General features: G+C 49.7%; 1 protein-coding gene across 1 annotated transcript; it reads right to left on the reverse strand.

Moving 5' to 3' along the window:
- Positions 1-7,193: 7,193 nt before the first annotated feature.
- Positions 7,194-16,195, reverse strand: SLAMF8 (SLAM family member 8). Its single transcript, XM_011970416.1, has 5 exons — positions 15,907-16,195; positions 12,639-12,965; positions 9,677-9,982; positions 9,489-9,596; positions 7,194-7,701 (listed from the first exon to the last, which is right to left on the reverse strand). The coding sequence occupies exons 1-5, from the start codon at positions 15,944-15,946 to the stop codon at positions 7,625-7,627; spliced, it is 858 nt and encodes a 285-aa protein (XP_011825806.1). The 5' UTR covers positions 15,947-16,195; the 3' UTR covers positions 7,194-7,624.
- Between the last annotated feature and the right edge of the window lie 4,777 nt (positions 16,196-20,972).

Genomic DNA, 20,972 nt, shown 5'->3' on the forward strand with positions numbered 1-20,972 from the left:
TCTTTACTCATGTCAGAGACCTCAGTGTCATCCTTGACCACTCCCTCAACCAAGGATACTAAGTCTTGTCTATTCTATTCTAGCTCCTAAATATGCACTGAAGTCACCCACTTCTCTCCCTTTCTCTCCCCACCTTCATTCCAAGCTATGACAAGCTATGATGGTTTCTTCCTAGGATTCCTGCAATAACTTCATTTTCCTGCCTTCACTCTCGGAACCTTCAATCCATTCTCCACGCAGCTGCCAGCATGATCTTTTAAAATGCAAGTCTGATTGTGTCATTTCCTGTATTAAAGCTCTTCAGTGGCCGGCTTTTACATTTATAATTAACTTTTAAATTTCTCCATGTCCTATCAGACCCTACAGAATCTGACCTCTGCCATCCTCTCCTCCCAGAGTCCCTCCTGCTCATTGCCCTCTGTCCCTGGGGACCTTCCCTCAGATGCTTACAAGGGCAGAGATCTTTCTAGAAGGGCTTTTGTAGATGCTCATTCCCAGCGTGGCAGCTCCCCCACTCTTTGCTTTGCTGACTCCTCCTCTCCCCACTGGCCTCAGCTTGACTCTCCTTCCTCAGGGAGGCCCTTCCCTCTGTCTACCCACCAGCTATATTTTGCTCCCTTGTTATTCTGGCTCTTGGTTTTCAACTATTTTCTTCTATAGAGATTAGCACAGTTTTAATTAAACATTTGTGTACATTTGTACAGTGTCTGTCTCTGCCTGACTAGTCGGCAAGCTTCATGAATGCAGAGACTCGCCTGCCGTGCCCACAGCTCTATTCCTAGTGTGTCTGGCATGGAGTGTGTACTCACTAAAGACATGCTGAGAGAATGAGTGCCGTGGACCCGTGAATCAGTCCCCCAGGAAATCAGAGCCCGCTGTCCCGAGTGTGATTCCAGACCCACATTGCTGTGCTCATTTTGAGCTGCAGTGAGAGCTGGGGATTTCCTCTTAGTCATGGGGGAGGTGTCAGGTTCAGGCGGTGGGAGGGAATTATGATGGAAAAAGTCCAGGGGGAGGGGTCCCCATATTGAGGCCCACCGACAACATTTGTAATTATAAGTTGAGTTAACACATTATTACGTAAAATATGTTCTACCCTCCTAGCTTGACAAATATACCTTCACAATGCCTTGGAAGGCTGGGTTTGGATTCAGAAATCTTGGACTCTTTGGGGTTTCATACCAGAACTCCCAGCATAGGAAGAACGGGCTCCCTTGCCCAGGCCTTAAATCAGATCCTTTCTCTTCTCACCTGCAGCTCCAGCCCACACTGCGAAGAGCCTTGTGCCCACAGCTGTGCACATCCTGAGCTTCCTCCACGCCTTGTCCATAAACTGCCCCTCAGCTACCCTCAGACTCAGGGTACACGTAGGCATTTTAGCCCATCTTCAGAATTCCCATCTGTATTTCTGAAATGTGATCTAAAAGAGGGAGAGGGAGCTACATGTGAAAGCACCGTTGTCTCCTTGCCTATGGAGGAGAACCAGAGCTGCCCTTCTGCAGTACAGGCCAGGGCAGCAGCCATCTTGCCTTGCTGTAGGGGTGATATTATCTGTGCTTGTGGCTTCCTGGGGTAATTGGATAGGGAATGGACCGACAGGCATCCTGTTAGGCTTGTCCTTTCTAGACGCAGCCTACAGAAGAATAAACGCTCCATTAGCAGCTGGCTGGAGCTGGTTGAGGCTCTGGCTGGTGACTCTGGCCTCTGGTGTAGGCTTCCCTCAGATGAGTGCACAGATGAGAGCTCTACCTTCTCCTGACTGCCCAGGCCTCAGGACAACAAGTAAGCCAAGAGCCTCAGGCCTTCCCTTGTACTTCTTGTCCTTCTCCTGGGAGTGACCAGGCCTGCGGTCAGCCCTTCTGCCATCTGCCTCTCTCACGTCCTCAGGCGGAGGCATCCCTACGTGTGGGGATCTGTGCTCCGTGCTCAGGAGGGATCCAGCACCCTGGGTGTGTGTGGGGGTTGTTAGGGATTTTCTGGGACTGTTAGGCTGTCAGGTGTTTATCAATGAGGGGCAGAAGGGATCCCAAGGTATTTTTGAGCAGGGAAGAGAGAGGTCCAGGCTACTAACTGGTTGTATCTGCTTTGCTGGGGGGTGGGAACGGGGGTAGTGGCTCCCTGGCCTGGGAGCAGGACTGCAGTGAGTATGCTGGAACTCTGAGCTCCTGCAGTTAAGCCAACTGAAGGTGGGCATATGGTTGAGTGGGTCAGCCAGCAGACAGAGCTCCGACCTCTTCATTTTCTCTCTGGTTAGGCTGAGTTCAAATGACTTTACCTGACTTTGGAAGACTCTTGAGGAGGCTAAGCAGGCCCAGCCAGTGGGTACAGGCTTGAAGACCAACAGGGTGGGCTGGCAGACAGGACAGCATCAGCATCTCAATCCAGGTGTCCCAGCCAGGACCACCCCAACCACCACCAGGAGAATGGAACCAGCCCCCAGCCCTTGTGAGCAGCTCTCCCTTTTCTGCACTATCTCAAGGGAAATCTGAAGACAAGCTACCAGCATGAGATGTCCTGGTGTTCAGGCAACACAGTTAAACAAAAGTGTGATGCTGCTGTGGGAAGGCCTGCCCCAGGACACTACCATACCATGCCATCTTCTGTTCCTGCCAGCTGAAGTTTTATTCCCAGGCAATGCTTTCTCCTTTTACCATTTCCCCTGGGACCCTGACTGGCTCTCTTTGGGGACTGAGGTCTTACAGGCCAGAAGGTGCCTTTGAGCTCATGTTAGGGGCTGTGTCCCTGTGAACTCACTGGAATCCTTTGTTGACACACTGCTTTCTTACCAGTCTGTGAGCTCTTTGAGGGCAGGGCTTGTGGTGCTACTATTTAGTAATTCCTGTATCCCAGTTGGTGCTGACACATAGTTGGTGCATAGTAAGTGCTTATTGAATGAACAGATGGGTGCATTTCCTATTCTACAGATACCTGTTCAAGCTTTGTTTTGTACTTTATTTTGTTAACCCAGTTAATGCTTCTGACAAGATGTCCTACAACTCCTCCCCACCCCATCAAAAAGGAGGGCCCTTGGCCTCAAATAGGCCAATCAGGCTCCGTTGGTGGGGAATTGAATCTTCAGTGAGCAACTGGGGAAGATAGAACAGAACTATTTTCGGAGGCCCTGAGGCCTGCATCCTCAAGGCTACCTGGCTTTGTCTTTTCTGAGGCTTGGTCAACATTTTCCTTGGTTCTCTAAGTTACTCACAACTTTCTAATACATTTCCTCTTTTACTTTAGTTAAAACCAGAGTTGGTTTCTATTGCTTGCCTCCAAAGAAACTTGACTGATGTAAGTGTTTTCCTATTATTTTTAAATCTCCTAAAGAACATAAAATTTTTAATGACTATATATGTTATATTCACTTATTTGACTGATTTGCTGGGTTTTTTTCCTGGTAATGGGATTATTACTTTCTATCATCTCTTTTCAATTCTGATACCTTCCCAAAGCAACATACTATAAAAAAGGCACAAGAAGGGAAGCTAGAATAAATTGTCTTTAGAGAAAGCATGGCTTTTTTTCTGACACCCTAGCAGAATCCTTTCATTGGCCTCTTTTGACCATCTCTTTATTCATTCATTCATTCTTTTTATTTCTTAATTTTAATTATTTATTTCTTTTAGAGATGGGGTCTCACTGTGCTGCCCAGGCTGGTCTTGAACTTCCGGCCTTGAGTGATCCTCCCACTTTAGCCTCCTTAGTAGTTGGGACTACAGGTGTACACCACAGTGCCTGCCCATTCTTTCTTTCATTTATGATTCATTATTCTAAGTCTCTAGTCTACAGTATTGCTCTGAGATGGTTTCTGCTTCAGCAGATTCGTTGAAACAGTTTACTTCATATTTGGATTTTCCCACTTGTCAGAACATTCTTCCTTGGCAATCTAGTGCAATGGAAGGGACTGGACTGATTTAGATAATCGAAAGGTAATTCTGACTGTGCCTCTAATTATGTAATTTCAGAGGACTAACATTCTCTTTGGATTTCGGTTTCCACGTGAGAAATAAAACAACTTGAACTGAGTAACTACAGATTTCCTTCCAGCTTTAAGATCCTATTATTCATATGAGTCAATATCTGCCTTTTAGTGATATGCTCCATTGGCCCCAGTTACACAGTCTGGGCTTATGTGATAGCCCTTCAAATATTTGAGAACCTATGCGCCCGTGAGTGTTTTGTTCTAGGCTCAACATAACCAGTTTCTGTAATCATTTCTCATATGGTAAGGTTTTTAGACTTTTCACCATTCTGGTCATTCTCTTCGGGACACTCCAGTTTTTCAGTGTCTGCATGGAAATGTGGCTTTGAGACCTGGACCCGGGCTGGTCACACTGTGGGAGTCTCCCCACTACTTGCCCCTGCGCTCAGCCTGCCCCTCCTGGCAGATAATGTTGACTAAGGCACAGCCCAAGGGGAGGCAGCCACTACAACTTTCCCAGATCTAGCAATAGTTATTTGTTGCCATTTTAGAGGCCCTTCCTTCAGGCTGTATGCAGAACAGATGCAGGTAGCCATGGAGCCAAATCTGGAAGGAGATGGTGCTTCCTCTGAAGATCAGTAAGTAACCAAGAGTGATTAACTGAACAAGTGCTAGTTCTTAATACACATGGAAGGAGGATTTGCTACAGGTGTCATTAATGTTTGCAGCAGCTTTTTTTTTTTTAATTGAGACGGAGTCTCACTGTGTTGCCCAGGCTGAAGTGCAGTGGCACAATCTCAGCTCATACAGCAGTTTTTTAAAAAATGAGGCACTGAATGTTCATGTCTCCATTGATGAGAAAAATGTCCTCTCTAACCCTTTTCTTTTGCCATGCCCCTTTCCCATTCTCTCTGATATCATGTCTCATGAGTCCTTTGCCCTAGCAGCTCTTGTATTTGTCTTTTGTACAGGAGAACAGATGCAAAAACTACTTCTCAAGGAAAATAAAATGAAAACAAGGAAAAGCAAAAGCAGATCTGGAGAGGGCTCTGGCTGGACCACAGGCGTCCTGGAGCTGTGAAGTAGAGGGTGTTCTGGGGGGAGTCTGATCTCTGGACTCTTGAGGGGTTCTTTCTGTCATTGTCACTCCAACAAAGGGCATTCCGACAAAGTCCCATATGATGCGGCCCCGGGCCGTCTCTCTAGACTCTTGTCCTTGTCCTCGCTCTCCCTTGTGTGGATCCGGCCCCTCTGGCCTCCACTCTCTTCTTTGCAAACACCAACCATGCTGTCACTTTATGGCCTTTGCATTTGCTGGTCTCTTTGTCTGGAACACTCTGCCACTGCACACTCACTCCTCCACGTCACTGGGCCTCTGTTCAAATGGCACCCCACTGAAGGTGTCATTGATTGCTTTCTCTAAGACAGACCCTGTCTCCCCAACGCATTGTTCTGTAGCCCTTTACACTGCCTTATCTTTCTTAACAGAAACTAACAACATCTGACGTATGCTTACTTGTTTATTTATATTATCCAGAACATAAACTCTCAAAGGCAAGGGTTTTGCTTCACTACTGATTCCCAAGTACCAAGAAATGTACCCAGCACGTGCAGCACCCTCAATCAGTATTTGTTGTGGTGTGACTTTTTAAGCATCAGTCTCAATGCTTATTAGCACAAGATTGGTCTCAAGGAAGAACTTTGTGTTTTTTTGGCAGAGGGTTCATTAGTCCACTAGTTGACAAGTGAGTCACTGAGGATGGGAACTTTATTTGAGCAGTGTGGATCTGCTCAGCAAGGCCCTGGTGCACCACAGTACGAACCACTGTGGAAATGAGGTTGCTAAAAGTCACCTTGTGGAGGGAGAGCTGCGGGTCCCATCTCATCCAGAGCTGCTTTGATCTGAGGTGGGGCCCTGGAGATGAACAGAAGAAAGGTGGGGAGTGCTGTGTTTTTCCCCAGAAACCCACCAGGGCTCCTTGTCAGATCCGGGGCTGAGGCCAGTTTTGCATGATTCAGTGACCAGGCATATGGCATGACTGTAGGTGGCAGGTGGGGACAGCACAAGCTGACAGGTTGAGTGGCCATGGACCCTGTTCAGGTAATCTTGGGGGAAGGTGATAGGAGAGAAGTGCATGTGGGAAAGGGATGAGATTTTGATAAAGCCAGGTTACCAGCAGGGAACGTCTGAGCAGGCCAGGCAGGGAGGATCTGGGAACAATCGAGTGGAGGAGTGGTGATGTGGATCCGGAGGCCAGCTGTGCTGGTCCTTTGTCCAAGGTGAAGTGATTGCCTGGGAACGGGGGAGAAGAGGGAAGGTCCTTGGACAGGACTGACATCCTAGGTGGGGAGATTGAATTCACCCTGGGAAAACAGTACTTCAAACCCACCCCTGTTTCTTCAATACCTCCTTCCTCTCTGTTATCAAGACTTGAGTGAGGCCCCAGAAAAAATCCAGTTACACCTGGGTGAGAGAAACTGTGAACCTTAACGGCTAATAATCCCCAAGGGTAAGTTTAGCTCATTAAGTGTTTTTCCAGTAGCAATCAATAGTCCAGAGCTCTTCTAGACAGAATCACTCAGGGGCAGAATGTGTTTTCCTAAGATGGCCACAATAAGAAGTTCGATGGAGTCAGAGTGACCTCTACAGTCCACCTGTTTGGTGGCGGGGCCTTTGTCCCCTCCCCTTGAACTAAGGTAGGTCTGCATTTGCATTGAAAGTGAATGTGGCAGATTCTAGAGTGCCTCAGTACCCTTTCTGTCCATAATGTTCCTTCTGCATAGCGTTTTAGAGCTCTTCACTCTCTCAGTTTCAGGGAAGAAGACTCATCCTGAGCTGAGCTGCTTTTCTTGAAGTTGTGCAAGAACGTCCTGCTGGCTGGGGCAAATTCAATAGTTTTTTCCTGGTCACTGTGCTGGAGCGTGAGGAAAGACTCTCCACCCTCACTCCCAGATCCTGCAGGAGGCGTGAGAGTGGAGGGAGATGGGGAGGATGTCTATTAATATGGTGTTTCCTGTAAAACGGTGCCCATTTCAACTATGGGTTGTCAAACATCCTTGGTGTCTACAACTGCAATTTACCTCTGAGGGGCCATGAACTCTGATTACCTGAAAGTCCTTAAGCCAGAAAGAGAAACGCCTGTCCGCCACCTCTCACTTTCACCTGTTTCTAGACCTTTTCTTATAGCAATGCTTTGGCCATCAGGAAGCATCAGAGTCTCAAACTGCAGGGTCTGGGGCTGAAGCTGATGCTAGCATGGGTGACTCAGAGTTCCTCTATCAGTTCAAATATCTAATATATTTTAAAGCCTAAGACTCAGGCTGGAGGCAATTCTTTGGTGCCAGTTGGGTAACACTTTATGAATAGTGGTGGGGGAGGGAATGCCTTGAACTATTAATGTCCCCATGGATCTGGATCCTGGAGAACTTCCAGTGTCCTGGAGGGAATGTGCTGCTTGGCTCATCTTGCCCAGAGAAGAGCCAGGATATGAGAAGATGGGAGAGAGAAGGGGGAGGTCCGAAATGTGCTGGTGCTTTTTGTCCTCGTGGTGTGATGGCTGCCCAGGTTGCTCCTTCGAGGCAGGACAGGATTCCCATGGGAGGTATAAGGAGCATGGTGATTTCCAGGCACCAGTTATGTCCCCGAACATCGTGTGCCTGTGCAGTGCGGTTACTGATGGTCCAGGCATCAGTTCATATTGTCCTTTATGGCAGATCCTGCACAAGGGGGTTCTCTGTCTCTGGACCCACCCTGTCAGCACGGACATCCTTTTTCTTTTTCCCTGGTAAGGACATCAGAAAGAAAGTTACCCCTCCAATGTTTGGAGTCTTGGCATCCTTGGCCTGCCCACAGGCCTCTGAATCCTCAGTGTCGCCTTAGGGAAAGGAACCTGTCTCCCGGTCTTCCAACACCCTGGAAAGGGAGGCTCTTCAAGAATAGGAAATTCTTCCTAATGTCTAACCTTGGCCTTCAACTATGCCGTACGTTTAATTGCAGAAGGTATGAAAAGTTAGGGCTGTGGTGGACCCAGTTAAATAACTGGACAGAAGCCATGAGGCAGAGCCAGAACCAGCTTCTGGACTCCCTGCGTGGAGCTTTCTACTATCCTAGGTGGTTGGGTCCCTTCTCAGCGGCCAAAGATGCTATTTTATGAGCCTTGAGGACATGACACTAGGTGAAAAAAACCTGGCCAAAGGGCCACATAGTGTATAGTTTTATTTATATGAAATGTCCAGGAAAGACAAAAGCATAGAGGCAGAAAGTAGACTAGTGCTATGGGAGGAATGGGGGAATTGGGAGGTGATGGCTAAGGGGTTATGGGGTTTTGGGGGAGGTAATGGAACTGTTTTAAAATTGGTTGTGGGGATGGATGCACAACTCTGCGAATACACTAAAAGGCATTGAATTGCATACTTTAAATAGGTGACTTGTATGCTATGTGAATTATATCTCAATAAAGCTATTTTTTCCCCTGCTCATTCCTGGCTTCCATTTTCTTATCACAAATCCTGGGGACTCTTGGGGCAGGGGCCAGGGCCACACCCTCCCACAGCAGATGGGGCTTTCAGATGGAGTGCAGCCTCAGCTGATCCCTCTTGCCCTCCTCCCTGCTGGAGAGAATGAACAGGAATCAGCACTGCCTGTCCCCGTGCTTACAGGCTGGACCCAGACCCTGCCTTCTAGGACACACCCATCATAATGAGGCCTCAGTGCCTCCTCCTTGCTGACCCCCTTTCTCCACCTTGGGACAAGCCAGCTCCGACAGCCTGGGATGGAAATGACCACGGAGCCCTGGTCAGTCGGGTAGTTCTTTCAGGGGCAGGGCATCCTGGGGCAGAGGAAGGGACTGAGCTAGATGTAGAGCTTAGAACCTGGTCTGATCTCGGAGTTTCCTCTTCCTTCCTCTTCTCAAGAAGGCAGCCCTATCAGCCACTGGCCAGGGAGTAGCTTCTCTTAAGGAGACATTTTGTAGAACTCTCAGGCAAGAAGGGGTTGGGAGTCGTCTAGACTCCCACTCAACAATGTTTGTCGATGCCAGCTATGTTTCAGGAACCCTTGTGTTCTAGGAACCATTGACATGCCCAGTGGTGACCCAGCATCCTCCTTTTAAGGGCTCAGAATTCAGTGGGGAAGTAAATGTAAGTAGTTCTCTGATTAGGGTAAGCAATGGAGATTAAAGAAAGGACATTAATCAGCCTGAGTGTGGGGAAGGTCAGGGAAGGCTTTCTGGAGCAAGCACACCTTGAAGACTGAGTATGAGTCAGCCACACGAAGCGGGGAGGCTGGGTGGGAAATCATGGAAAGTGTGTTCCAGGTAGAGGGAATATTATGTACAAAGGTCTGCAGATGGATGTGAGGGAACAGTGCATTTGGAGAACCGCAAAAGAAACTTCAAGTAGTTGAGTCTGGTTGGAAACCAAGATATGAGCTAGAGAAGGCCAAGAGATGAGGTGGGAGAGGTAAGAAGGGGCAGACCATCTGAAGCCTAAATAGGAGGAAGTCCAAGACCCCCTCCCCCCCAGGAACTCCACCTCCTCCACCTACCTCCTGCACCTGCAGGATTCCTACCTGAGCAGGGGCCCCAGTGCCAGGCAGAGAAGAGAGTAACCAGCATCAGGAGCAGCGAGACAGGTACCGCCACCAGCAGCACATCTTTGTAGGAGGCCTTCCCTGGTGCTGAACATGAAGGGGTGGAGTCAGAGGTGGACTTGATGCTTCATAATCCCTCAACCATTGACTGCTGACCCTTGGCATACCTGCTTCATGATGGCAGCTGTCCCAGGGCGTGACTGTGGCCAAGTCCCAGCTGACAGGGTTGGAGACAATGCAGGAATAGGCCACACCTCTGTCTCCTGGTCCCAGGGATACGCTCAGCAGTTGTCCGTCTGTGAAGAGGCTGTGTGGCTCCATACCAAAGTCCATGGTTGTCTCCCGTCGCCAGCTATAGGTTATTTCACTGATGTTGGGGGCCCAACAGGACAAGAAAACCTGGCAGGTTTTGGGGGGCTGAGCATCCCCTCCTACAGCAATGAACACTTGTACCACGGGCCTGGGCACTGCATCTGGGAAAGAAAAGCACAACAGGTATGGGTCCCAGGGATGCTGGGCAGGGCCCTTATCTCTGGCTCTGGGATGCACCAGGGTTAGATGCCACCTCTGACTAGGCCTCTCTTGTTCCAAAATCTTGTCTGGCTTTCCACTGCCCACAGGACAGAAGCTGAATTCCTTAGCTTGATATTCAAAACCTTTCAGGAAATGATTCATGCCCATCTCTCCAGCTGTACCTCCTGCTGCTTCTCCCTGCTCATCCTAATTAATTTGCAGTTTTCCCACATATGTCATGCTCTTAAATATCTTTCATGCTTTCACATGGTTCATCTGTGCACATAGATGCCTTTCACCTCTTGTCCTCCCAGAAAACTCCTACCCATCCTTCAAGGCCCGGCTTGAACACATCGCTTAATGCCTTGACTGTGAAGCCTTCCCAGGCACGGCTCTGAGCTCTCCAAGCACTCTATCTCTTTCTGTAGTATTTATCTCACAATATGTCAGCCAGTCAACAAGAGATGACAAGCATTTGTTAAGTCAGGCAAGAAAACACACACACTCCTAGCCTTCTGGAGCTTACAGTTTGGTGAGAAAGACAAATACTGACAAATGATTATGAATAATTAATAAAATAATTATGAGGGTGCAAAATGCTGTGAAGGAGGGGCCCAGAGGTGGGGTCTCTGTCTTGTTAGCTCAGTAACCTTAGCTGTCTAGTGCTGGCAAATAGTGGGTGCTCGATACCTGGTCACTGAACAAACTGATATCCTGGTGTCCTAGGCCACGGATCCCCCTTCCTATACAGGTTGATGAGTAAATCCTGAGTCTCAGTGGAAATGAGGCCAGTGGGAGAGCATTCTGGTAACAACGGGAGGGCTCAGTCTCTGACAGCATTCCAAAGTCAAGCAGAGAAAAACCTCGTTAATGCCAGTTCAGTCTGGTGGGATTTGTGATATGAAAGAGAAATGATTTGCTGGGCACACTAATAGTATAAACAAAGATTACAGGGGGGATATTTACATCACTTAAGAGGACAAGCTGCTTCCAAACACGATCAAGCACAGTAGAAACACCCATTGACATTTCTAGTAACTGATCTGCTAATTCAAATCATTCTTATCTATTGTCAAAGCAGAGCTCCTAAGGATGGCTGCTTGGCAGCTTCGTGCAATTAGTTCTAATCACGCTATGTATTTGGAAGCAATAAAACAGCAATTTCCTTAAAATCTGTAATTCAGATGCTGAGAACAAGGCATTTTAGAGCTTAGTGGTGTGGGTGCCGCATGTATTATCACATTCAATGTCCTCATTTCACATGTGCGGCAGCTGAGACTTAGACCGGAGGAGGGGCTCCAGGGGCTGACTGTATGGTAGGGTAGGTTATTCACTGCACAAGGACATTGGGCTAAGGGGGTCACAGGGTAACAGGTGGCAGGGGGTGGGGGTGCTGAAATACAGCCAGTACTCTGCTTGCCAAGATGAGGCTCAGGGCTGTGTGCATCCAGAAAGACACCTGCAACGGCATTGGCACCCTGCGTGGCTCGCCCAAGGACAGCCAGTTAGCTGGCCCAGGGGAATTCAAGACACCTCCCCAATTTGCTTACAGTCTTTATCTCCCTCATGACTACCCTCTTCCAAGCTGCTACCTCTGCTTTCCATTCTTAAAGCTGGACTCCCCCCTCTTCCACTCGATCTAAATTTCTAAGGTTTTACTGAAACAGTGATTTAGGGTCACCCATGCCTCTTTTCTAACCCATTAGGTAGATAAATGAGAGCTGAAAGCCCCTTTTTCTTGACCAGAAGACAAATGATGAAGGTGGTGGAGGTGGCTGTGGTGGAGGTGGAGGTGGAGTTGTTTGGAAACAAGGTCCACCCAGCCCCCAGTCCACGCAGCCAACTGAGGTGCTGAATGTAGCTGTGCGAAGGACTCTGCAGACCCATGTGAAGCAGAAGTTGCACCCAGCTGGGCCTGCCAACCCACGGAATTATGAGAAGTAAACATCGTCGTTGTTTTCAGTCAGTAAGTTTTGGGATGGTTTGTTTTGCAATGATGAATGACTGAGAGAACCCATGAATCATATATAGTTAAAATCTTTCTAAGAAGCCCTTTTAAGAAATGTGTAAATTCTATACTTTCAGTCATAGTTTCATTATAATTTGATTTTTAAATAAATCCATTATGTCATAGTTTAGTATGTAACATCATTTTTTTTTCCCTTTATAGTGGTACATAGACTAGTGGCACATCTTACAGTCTATGATGATCCTTTAGAACTGAGGAAGCACAGGCCAGGCTCTGTCCTGGATGCCACTGCAAATCCCACTGCATTTCACCCTGTGGGTACTCTACATGGTAGTATTACAATGCCCATTTACAAAGGAGAAAGGTGAAGGCCGGGGAGGCTAAGCATTGTGTCTAAGGCCACTGAGCTAAGAAAAGACTGAGCTAGAGTTCAGGCAAGCACTGTGAAACGGCAAAGCCTGGCTGCTGCAGCCACGAGGAATTTTCTTAGACGTGACTACCAGGGAGCAGCTGTTCCCTGAGTCAACAACATGGTCAGAGACCAGAGCTTTCTGGAACCCAGCTCTCCCTGGCTGCTATGACTCAGGATGCTTGTCTGGTGCTTTGTGGGAGAAGAGGGTCAGGCAGCCAGTGTCAGACACACTCACCGTACACTTTTAGCTGGAGGGTCTGGGTCCAGGTCTGGCCCCTTGTGTCCACCATCAACACGGAGAAGTTGCCGCTGTCTCCAGACTCCAGTGGCCCGAGCTCCAGGCTGAGGTTGCTGTGTAGCTGGGCTCGGCCCAGGAAGCGGGAGTGGTACAGAGTCTCCAGGGAGCCTCGAAAAAATGTGGCCAGGAGCTCCTCTGAAGGCCAGAGAGATCGCCAGATAGCCTCACGGACTTGGAAGCCGGGAGGGCGTGCTGCCACCAGCAGCACTGAGCCCCCGACTTTGCTCAGCACTTGGGCACCAGTAACTGTAATGGGAAGTAGGGCTGAAAGAACAGAGCCCCTGATCACTCTGCCTGCCCCACACTCCTCATCCTTCTTTTGCATGCATCTGAGCTGCTATGGGGTGAACTGGGGTCCCTCCACTGACACTCCCTTCACTCAAGTTGAGGGTACACTGTGCGAGGTACCGGGGATAAAACATATGGAAGATAACCCCAGTGTCTGCATTCATGGAGCTTACAGAGGAAGCCAGACATTCAAGAAAGCAATTAAAATGAATTCTGTTAAATACCATGAAGGGAAAAATGGGATGCCCTGGGAGAACACAGGTAGGGTGACAGGGGACCTCACCCAGCCTTGATGGGCTCAGAAAACAAATTGTTAAGCTGAGCCTTGAAGAGGAATGGGAATCAGCCAGGCCAAGCGGAGGGCGGCCTGGAGCAGGATGGGGAAGTGTCACCGGCAGAGGGCACAGTACTGACAAAGGCCTGGAGGGGGAGAGTTGGTGCCGAGGGGAACTGAGAGTAGTTCTCTGTGTGAGGAGTACGAAATTACACTGCAGAGTCGGTGGGAGTCAGATCATGCAGGGCCCTGAAAGCAATACTGGAGTTTGAGCTTTATCTGTAGAGCAATGGGGGGTCTCAGGTGGGTTTTAAGCAGGAGCGTAACAGGATTAGATGCATGGTTAGAAAGATCACTCCAGCAGAGATGTGGAGAATGCACTGGAGGTGGGCAGGACTGAGGCTGTTCACATTAGTCTAACGGAGAAGTGATGGCAACTTGAATTGAGGAAGGGAGCAACTGGGATGGAAAGAAGTGGGAGGAATTGAGAAACATGAAGATGGTGTAATCAGTCGGATTTGGTAATAGATTAGCTCTGGGGAGTGAAGGAGAAAAAGGAGTCAAGGATGGCTCCCAGGTCCTTGGGATCCACTGGATATCATTCTCTGTGATCCAGAACAGGAGGAGAAACAGACAGGGGGCGAGATGGTAAGATGCTGTTTTTGGGGACTGTATTTGAGTCAGGGGTGTATAGGAGACACTTCTGCTTGACATGCCCCTCTGACTCCTTTGCTGACTAATTTCTGCCCACTCTTGTAGCATCACTGCCTCCTCTGACCTCCCCTATCCCTCATAGGTAATGTAACCAAGAGAGATTACATATTCTCTCTTGTGTTCTCACAGTGGCCTGGGGTCACCATGCTGACTACCCTTATCCCTCTATTATTATTGCCTGTTTATGAGTCAGCATCTCCCACTAGACTGTGAGCTCTTTCTCCCCATCGTTGCGCTTCCAGTGCCCACCACCATTTAGGAACAGACTGTGGGAGAAGCCTAGTAAATGGTATTGAATAAATCACCTTCCCTGCTGAGGACTGACCCTATGCCTGTCACTGGCACAGGGTGTAGGGAAGAATAAGAGGTGATGAAGGTTTGGTCAATGAGCCGCGTTCTGGATGGTTGCTCAGTTGGCCATGATAATTCCAGTCCCTCCTCCGCCTCACTGTCCTCCAGGCCCAACAACCTCCTCTCACACTGGAGAAGGCTTCAGTGTTAACGCAGAGTAGGAATGTAACACACAAAGAGCATTGCACTGGATGTCAACCAAGACCTAGCTTCTACCCACTCCTGGTGCTGCCACGATCAGCTGTGTGGCCTTCTGCACATCACCCCACACCGCCCAGGCTTCAGTACCACTGAAAAATAAGGGGTCTTTACCAGGTCAGTCACACAGATCTTTTATCATTAAGGGCCATTTGAAAAATTATTTTTGGGCTGGGTGTGGTGGCTCATGCCTGTAATTCTAGCACTTTGGGAGGCTGAGGAGGGCGGATCACTTGAGGTCAGGAGTTTGAGACTAGCCTGGTCAACATGATAAAACCCCATCTCTACTAAAAACACAAAAATTAGCCGGTTGTGGTGTCAGGGACCTGTAATCCCAGCTACTCGGGAGGCTGAGACAGGAGAAACACTTGAACCCAGGAGGCAGAGGTTACTGTGAGCCGAGATGCACCACTGCACTCCAACCTGGGTGACAGAACAAGACTCAGTCTCAAAAAAAGAAAAAAAAAAAAGGCAAATTATTTTTGTCTCACATGTCCGCTGATTTGAAAGATTTTGTGAGCCAAACAGACCGAGGCCTTTTTTGAGGTTAAAGTGTGATTTCCTGCACACGTTTAGAAATGCTGAAGAAATCTGCAGGCTTTGGAGCTCTCAGGGCCAGGAACCCAGGCAGGGAGAAGAGACAAAGCAACCCAAAGTCCCTATGAGCCTCTGATGTAAACAATGGCATCTTAATCTTTGCCGCACCCCATAAACCCTCATCCATGGCCTGGCAGTGCTGACCCATGTCACATTGGCTGCTTGTTGACCGAGGAAGGGAACTCAGGCATCAGATGGATAGAGGGATCGCCCAGTGTGGAGGAGACCCCGTGTGTCAGCCATTCCAACATCACACCACCATCAGCCACCCCCACGTCCACGTGGGCCGTATTTAGCCTCTCTCATGCCTACTTAGTACTTGCCTCCCCTTAAGAAGGCCTGCAGGGTGGGACCTCAGCTCCCCCGCAGGCTGCTGAAAACACACTCTGCTGATTGTGGGGAACCCTGCTCTGCCCTGCCCTGCCCTCTGCTTCTCTCCTCAAACTCTGTAGAGTTTCTGCGTGCTAACACTGCTGGGTCCTCACCATTCTCACAGCCGACTTCCGCTGGCTCCGTTTTTACTGCCCTGGGCCACAAAACAGCTCATGTCTCACAGATAAGAATACCCCTCAAGCTGCCACCTCCTCCCTCCCACGACCCTGCATTTCTTTGTATCTGCCTAGCTTAAAATGTTGCCCAAGAGCTTGTTCTAGTCTTCCCTACCCACCCTCAGCTCCTGGGTTCTCACTCGGGTTGAGGGAGCCCTGCCCAGACGTCTGGCGAAGGCAGCTGGGGAGGGGCCTTCAGCTCTCCAAGGACAGGCTGTCTGCCTGCCCCACTTACCTTCCCAGAGAAGCAGACTCCACAGGGGCCTCATGGCCATCCTTCTTTGGTGAGGCAGGTAAACTCCTTCAACAACCAAAATCCAGAACCTCCCGGGCTGAGTGGGTGCACGGGAGGAGCTGTGGTCCTTCTGGGAAGTCCCATGTTCAGAAGGAGGAATCTTGACTCAGAACAGGATGCCCCAAAAGTGAAAACATCCAGAATAAAGTGGAAGTTGGCCCTGGGCCTCGCTGGGCTTTCGGGAGCAGATTCTTGTAAGTCAGCCTCTTTCACATGCACATGGTTGGCTAACACATGGCGACAACAGCCTCCACACAAGCCACATCCTCCTTGCTGGATCTCACTGGCCTCCCTGCATCCCAGCCTGCCTTGCTGCGATCTGTCCCCCTCAATCTAGCTTAAAATCCTTCTGTGGCCTCCCGTGGCCCTGAGAATGAGGACTAACTCTCTGTTCTGCATGCAGGCCCTCCTGAGTCAGGCCTTCTACTCCAGGCTGGTCGCCCACAGTTATTCTTCCCTCCAGCCATCCCAAGCCAGAAGGCCTCCTTCTCAGAACTACTGATTTCACACTTCCCTGTGTGGTACTTCCCTCCTTCCCCCGACTAGGCCTGCTGCTCCTTTTATCCTTGCAAACAGAGCGTGGCTGTGCAGTCAGCGAGGATGTCCTTCCAGGCTTCCTGACCACAGGCAGGTGAGAGGCCCTCTCCTTGTGCCCTGTGCATGCCCACACCTCCCTCTTTACTTTTTTTTTTTTTTTTTTTTTTTTTTTTTGAGACGGAGTCTCGCTGTGCTCCCAGGCTGGAGTGCAGTGGCGTTATCTCGGCTCACTGCAAGCTCCGCCTCCCGGGTTCACGCCATTCTCCCGCCTCAGCCTCCCGAGTAGCTGAGACTACAGGTGCCCGCCACCACGCCTGGCTAGTTTTTTGTATTTTTAGTAGAAGAGACGGGGTTTCACCATGTTAGCCAGGATAGCCTCTTTACTCTTGATGTGTTGTTGATGGCAGTTTTCTGGTCTTCACAGACTGTTTAGCCAGCACGGTCTTTTATTCCTTTCTGTGTTGCCCTCAGTGCTCGGCACATTACAGATGTTTCTGAGTATTTGTTAAGTGAGTGAGTACATTCTAGACATGGCTACACGTTTGGCTTTATGTAAGCCTTGCACCTCTTCTCTGAGAGGATCATCTTGTTATCCAGTTAGAAATGGGAAAATGTGAAAACCAGAGTGAGGTTAAGCCCCTTGCAGAGGTCACAGAGGTGCGGAGCTGGAACTTAAACCTCAACCTTTGAAGTGTGGTCTATTTTGCCACAGTCACCCCCTCCTCATCCTGTTTCTCTTCTCACTTCAAGTTTCCTGGTTTCTTGTAAGGGAACGTTTTTAGAGGACGTGTTGCCCCTAAGGAAAATTCCTGCTAGTCTGGAGTGTGGCTCATTGTATCTGGCCCTGCACAGCCTCTCACCTGTCAATCAAACTGGACACTGAGCTTTGGACTCAGCCAGGAACTAGGCATATAGGATGGGGCGGGGGTGGTGGTGAGCAGGAGGATTTTGGGATAAAGTTTTTGCCCTCCAGGCACTCACAACCAAAATGTAGATAGGTACACCAGGGAAAGTGAAGGCTTATCTGCAGACAGACAGCACTTTGTGCAAACAGGTAGTCAGCCCTCAGAAGTGGGTGGGAAAGAGGGCTTCGTGGATCTGGGCAGGGGACCCTTCTTGAGAAGGTGGAATTTGAGCTGTGCCTTGAAGATGGGCATGGTTTAGATAGGATGAGGAAAAGATAGAGCCAGAGGTTGGGGGTGGGCTCTGAGCAGGAGGGGAGAGCACGGCGTACAGGGATGTGGCCGTGGGAAAATACCAAGTAGGCTCCACAGAGGACAAGTGACAGCAGACAGGAATCCTTCAGGGCTGGGTGGGAAGAATGGAAAAGGAGGTTGGGGGCAGATTGTGGAGGCCTTGAAAACTGGGTTAAGTTATTCTGGAGACTAGTGGTTCTCAACCGTGTTCAGCACTTGGATTCTCAGAGGTGCCATCAGGGTGAGCTAGGGCCCAGAAATCTGTGGTTGTAACAAGCACCCCACTCAGGGTGAGTCTGTGGCTGGTGGACGGGGGGAACGCTCCGGAAGCGCTGCTTGAAGGGAGGGGCTGTTGCATGTTTTAAGTGGGAGTGGGAGGACAGCAGCAGGGCAGGTTGGGAGAGAACAAAGGGGCAGGGGAACCTGAACAGCAGCTACTGTCTGCCCTTTTCTCCTGTGAGAAGGAGAAGGGTCTGCATATGAAGGAAATGTCTGGAGTACCAAGAAAAGGGCAGAACTGGGAAGCTGCCTGGCGTGGGGGTGGAGAGGGCAAGGGAGGGAACTCATTTACGACTCCATTGCCAATTCCATCATTCATTCATCAGGCATTTATTGAGCATCTACTTAGGTGCCAGGACCTAGGGATACAAAGATGAAAGCTTAGCCCCTGACCTTAAGGAGTTCACAGAAGATGGGATATATAAGACAATAATTATAACCAGTATAGCAAGAGCAATGTCAGATGTATGCCCTGGAGGCTATGAGAGCCAGAGGACAGATTTGACCCTGCCAGGGCAGGTGGGGGGCTGGGGAGGGCTCTGTGGAGAGGGTGGTGTTTGAGGTGAGACTTAAGAATACAATCAGATGAGGGCAGGAGTTAAGAACTCAAGCATGATTCAGACTTTTTGAGTTCAAATCTTGGCTGTGAAACCATGAGCAAAGTAACTTCCCTGTGCTTCAGTATCTTCACCTGTGAAATGGGAATCACTAACAATACCTACCTCTTAGTATTGCCAATGAACACATGTGAAGGTTTAAATTGGGGTCGGATGCAGTTAGCACTGAAATACTAACTTGCTACTAAATGGCCAGGGAGAGGGAAGCAGGGAAACCTGGGTAAATCAGATAAAGGCATGTTTCAGGCTGGGCAGTCCCCTGTTCTGACTCTCTGCTCCCAGACTGGGAGCTGCATGAGGGGAGGGATCTCCTTCATTTCTGCACCCTGTATATTGCCAAGGACAGGCTTTCGATGAGGCAAAGCCCTCCATGCATCTGTTGTATTGGATTGAATGATTCTAAAATGTCAAAGCCTGGGACTGGGAGGGCTGTGGGATGCAGGTATGGGGTCAACGTGGAGCCAGATCCTGAATTCCTTTGGAGAAGGCAGTGGGCAGTTACATTGCCACTAAGCAGAGTTGGTCACCCATAGTTGTCCATCCAAGCAAGGAATGAATTGCAGTCCTTCCCCCACCTGAAGCCCTTTTCCTTGAGGGGAGTTTTGGGGAAGCTGAGAAAGGGGGTTGGAGGAGGTGGAGGGAAGACTGAAAAATATCGCACCTCCCCAAAGGGAAAAACTCACTGCCCATGTGACCACTGGAGAATGACAAACTAAGGAGGCGGTGATTCTTTCCAGAAGCAGGGAAGGGTTAAGTCTGCGGCAGGCAGGTTCTCTCTACTTGCTAATCACTGGTTCACACCATATTAATTACCCAGCCACAGAGGGGAGTGCACAGGAGTAAATTAGCTGGTGAGTTCAAAGGGGCCACTCCCCACATTCCTTAATTAAGAGAGCAGCTGGCAGCCAGTGCTGCGACTCCACTCCCTGGGGCCTTTCTCAGCTGCATCTGCTGCGTTGGTCTCCGAGGCAGGCATAGTGGCTCCATCTGCCATGTGGAAGAGCCTGCACCCACCATTAGCCCACCTTCACTTCGGGCTGGGGGTGAGGGAGCAGGTGTTGACCAAGGTCACATAAGCTGCCGGAACTCGACCATTAACCCTGAACCGCTTGATGTGGAGTTCCAGGGCAGGGTGGAATTTGGGTGAAGCTTTGTGCCTGCAGGCAGAATGGGGCCACACTTCTCCCAGGAGGAGAGGTGGAGAAGGGAAAGAAAGGTGGGGTGCCTAAGGAGCTGAGAGAGAAGGGGAGCCAGGCAGGAAAGGAGGCAGAGGCAAAGCAGCTGGAAGGAGCGGGCATTTAGCAGGCTTTTCAGGAGCCAAAGGTGGAAGCCAAAGAGGAAGGGTGTTACTAGGGAGTGGGGAGGCCTCTGGGCACTGCTTTGAGGGGGTGGTGTGGGATGGGGACTGAAAGGGGAAGGTAGGACCCCACCTAAGCCCTGTCTTTGTGTCTGCTTTCTGCAGGCACCATGCTACGAGGAGCCACAGACCAAGAGGCTGCCTGGGGCAGCGGAGCCTGTGTGCACCCCTCCCTGGCTAGCCAGCTTAGGCAGCAGTGCCATGACATGGCAGGAAGTCTGGTCTAGAGGGAGAAGACCCTGGAAGGAGCCTGTCTCTGTCACTCCTTAGAAACGCCCACTGTTGCTGAGCCTCTGGAGATGGGAAATGGATGCAAAATGGCCTTACTTCTCATGAGATGGCACTGGCACCGCTTTGAGCCTAAGTGCCTCCTTAACTTTTGTGCCTGAGGTGCCTCTCTTGTCTCACCCTGATCCTGGCCCTGCTGGGGAGAAGTAGAGGGAGTGGAGTCTTCGATGAACTAGAGGCATGGTGCACACAGCTGGAGAGGGAGAAACTGAGGAGAGAGGAGAAAGTGAGTGGGATGGAACAGCTTGCAGGAGTCTGGATGGAAGGGATCTTTGGCTTAGGTCTGTCTGATTTTGAGGCAAAGATACACCTTCCCAGAGATGTGAAGGAAGCCTGCATAAAACAGAAACAAAACCACACTGCGCGCTCTTGAGGTAGAGAGGGGGAAACTGGAAGCTCATGCAGGCATTCACTCACTCATCGAACACCTGGTTCCCATCTTGTGCACACTAATGCATCCAACGAACACTAAAAAGCATCGAGCATGTGTAAGCCTCATGGGGTCAAGAACTCAAGCTGATGGTCCCAGTAATCATAATACTCCTGAGAGGATCAGTCACAATAAGAATCTGTGCCTCATGTGGGAAAGAATTCCAGAACAAGTTCAACATGGGTTCTTCTTCCAAAGAACCTGAGAGAAGGGCCCCTCTGAGCAAAGGCACAGCAAGTGATGAATGCTAAAGGAGCAGACGTGCTGTCGGCTGCCGGTCCTGCCAACGGTAGCCTCTTCAG

Source organism: Mandrillus leucophaeus, unplaced genomic scaffold (assembly GCF_000951045.1).
Source record: "Mandrillus leucophaeus isolate KB7577 unplaced genomic scaffold, Mleu.le_1.0 Scaffold947, whole genome shotgun sequence".
NCBI classification, from domain to species: domain Eukaryota; kingdom Metazoa; phylum Chordata; class Mammalia; order Primates; family Cercopithecidae; genus Mandrillus; species Mandrillus leucophaeus.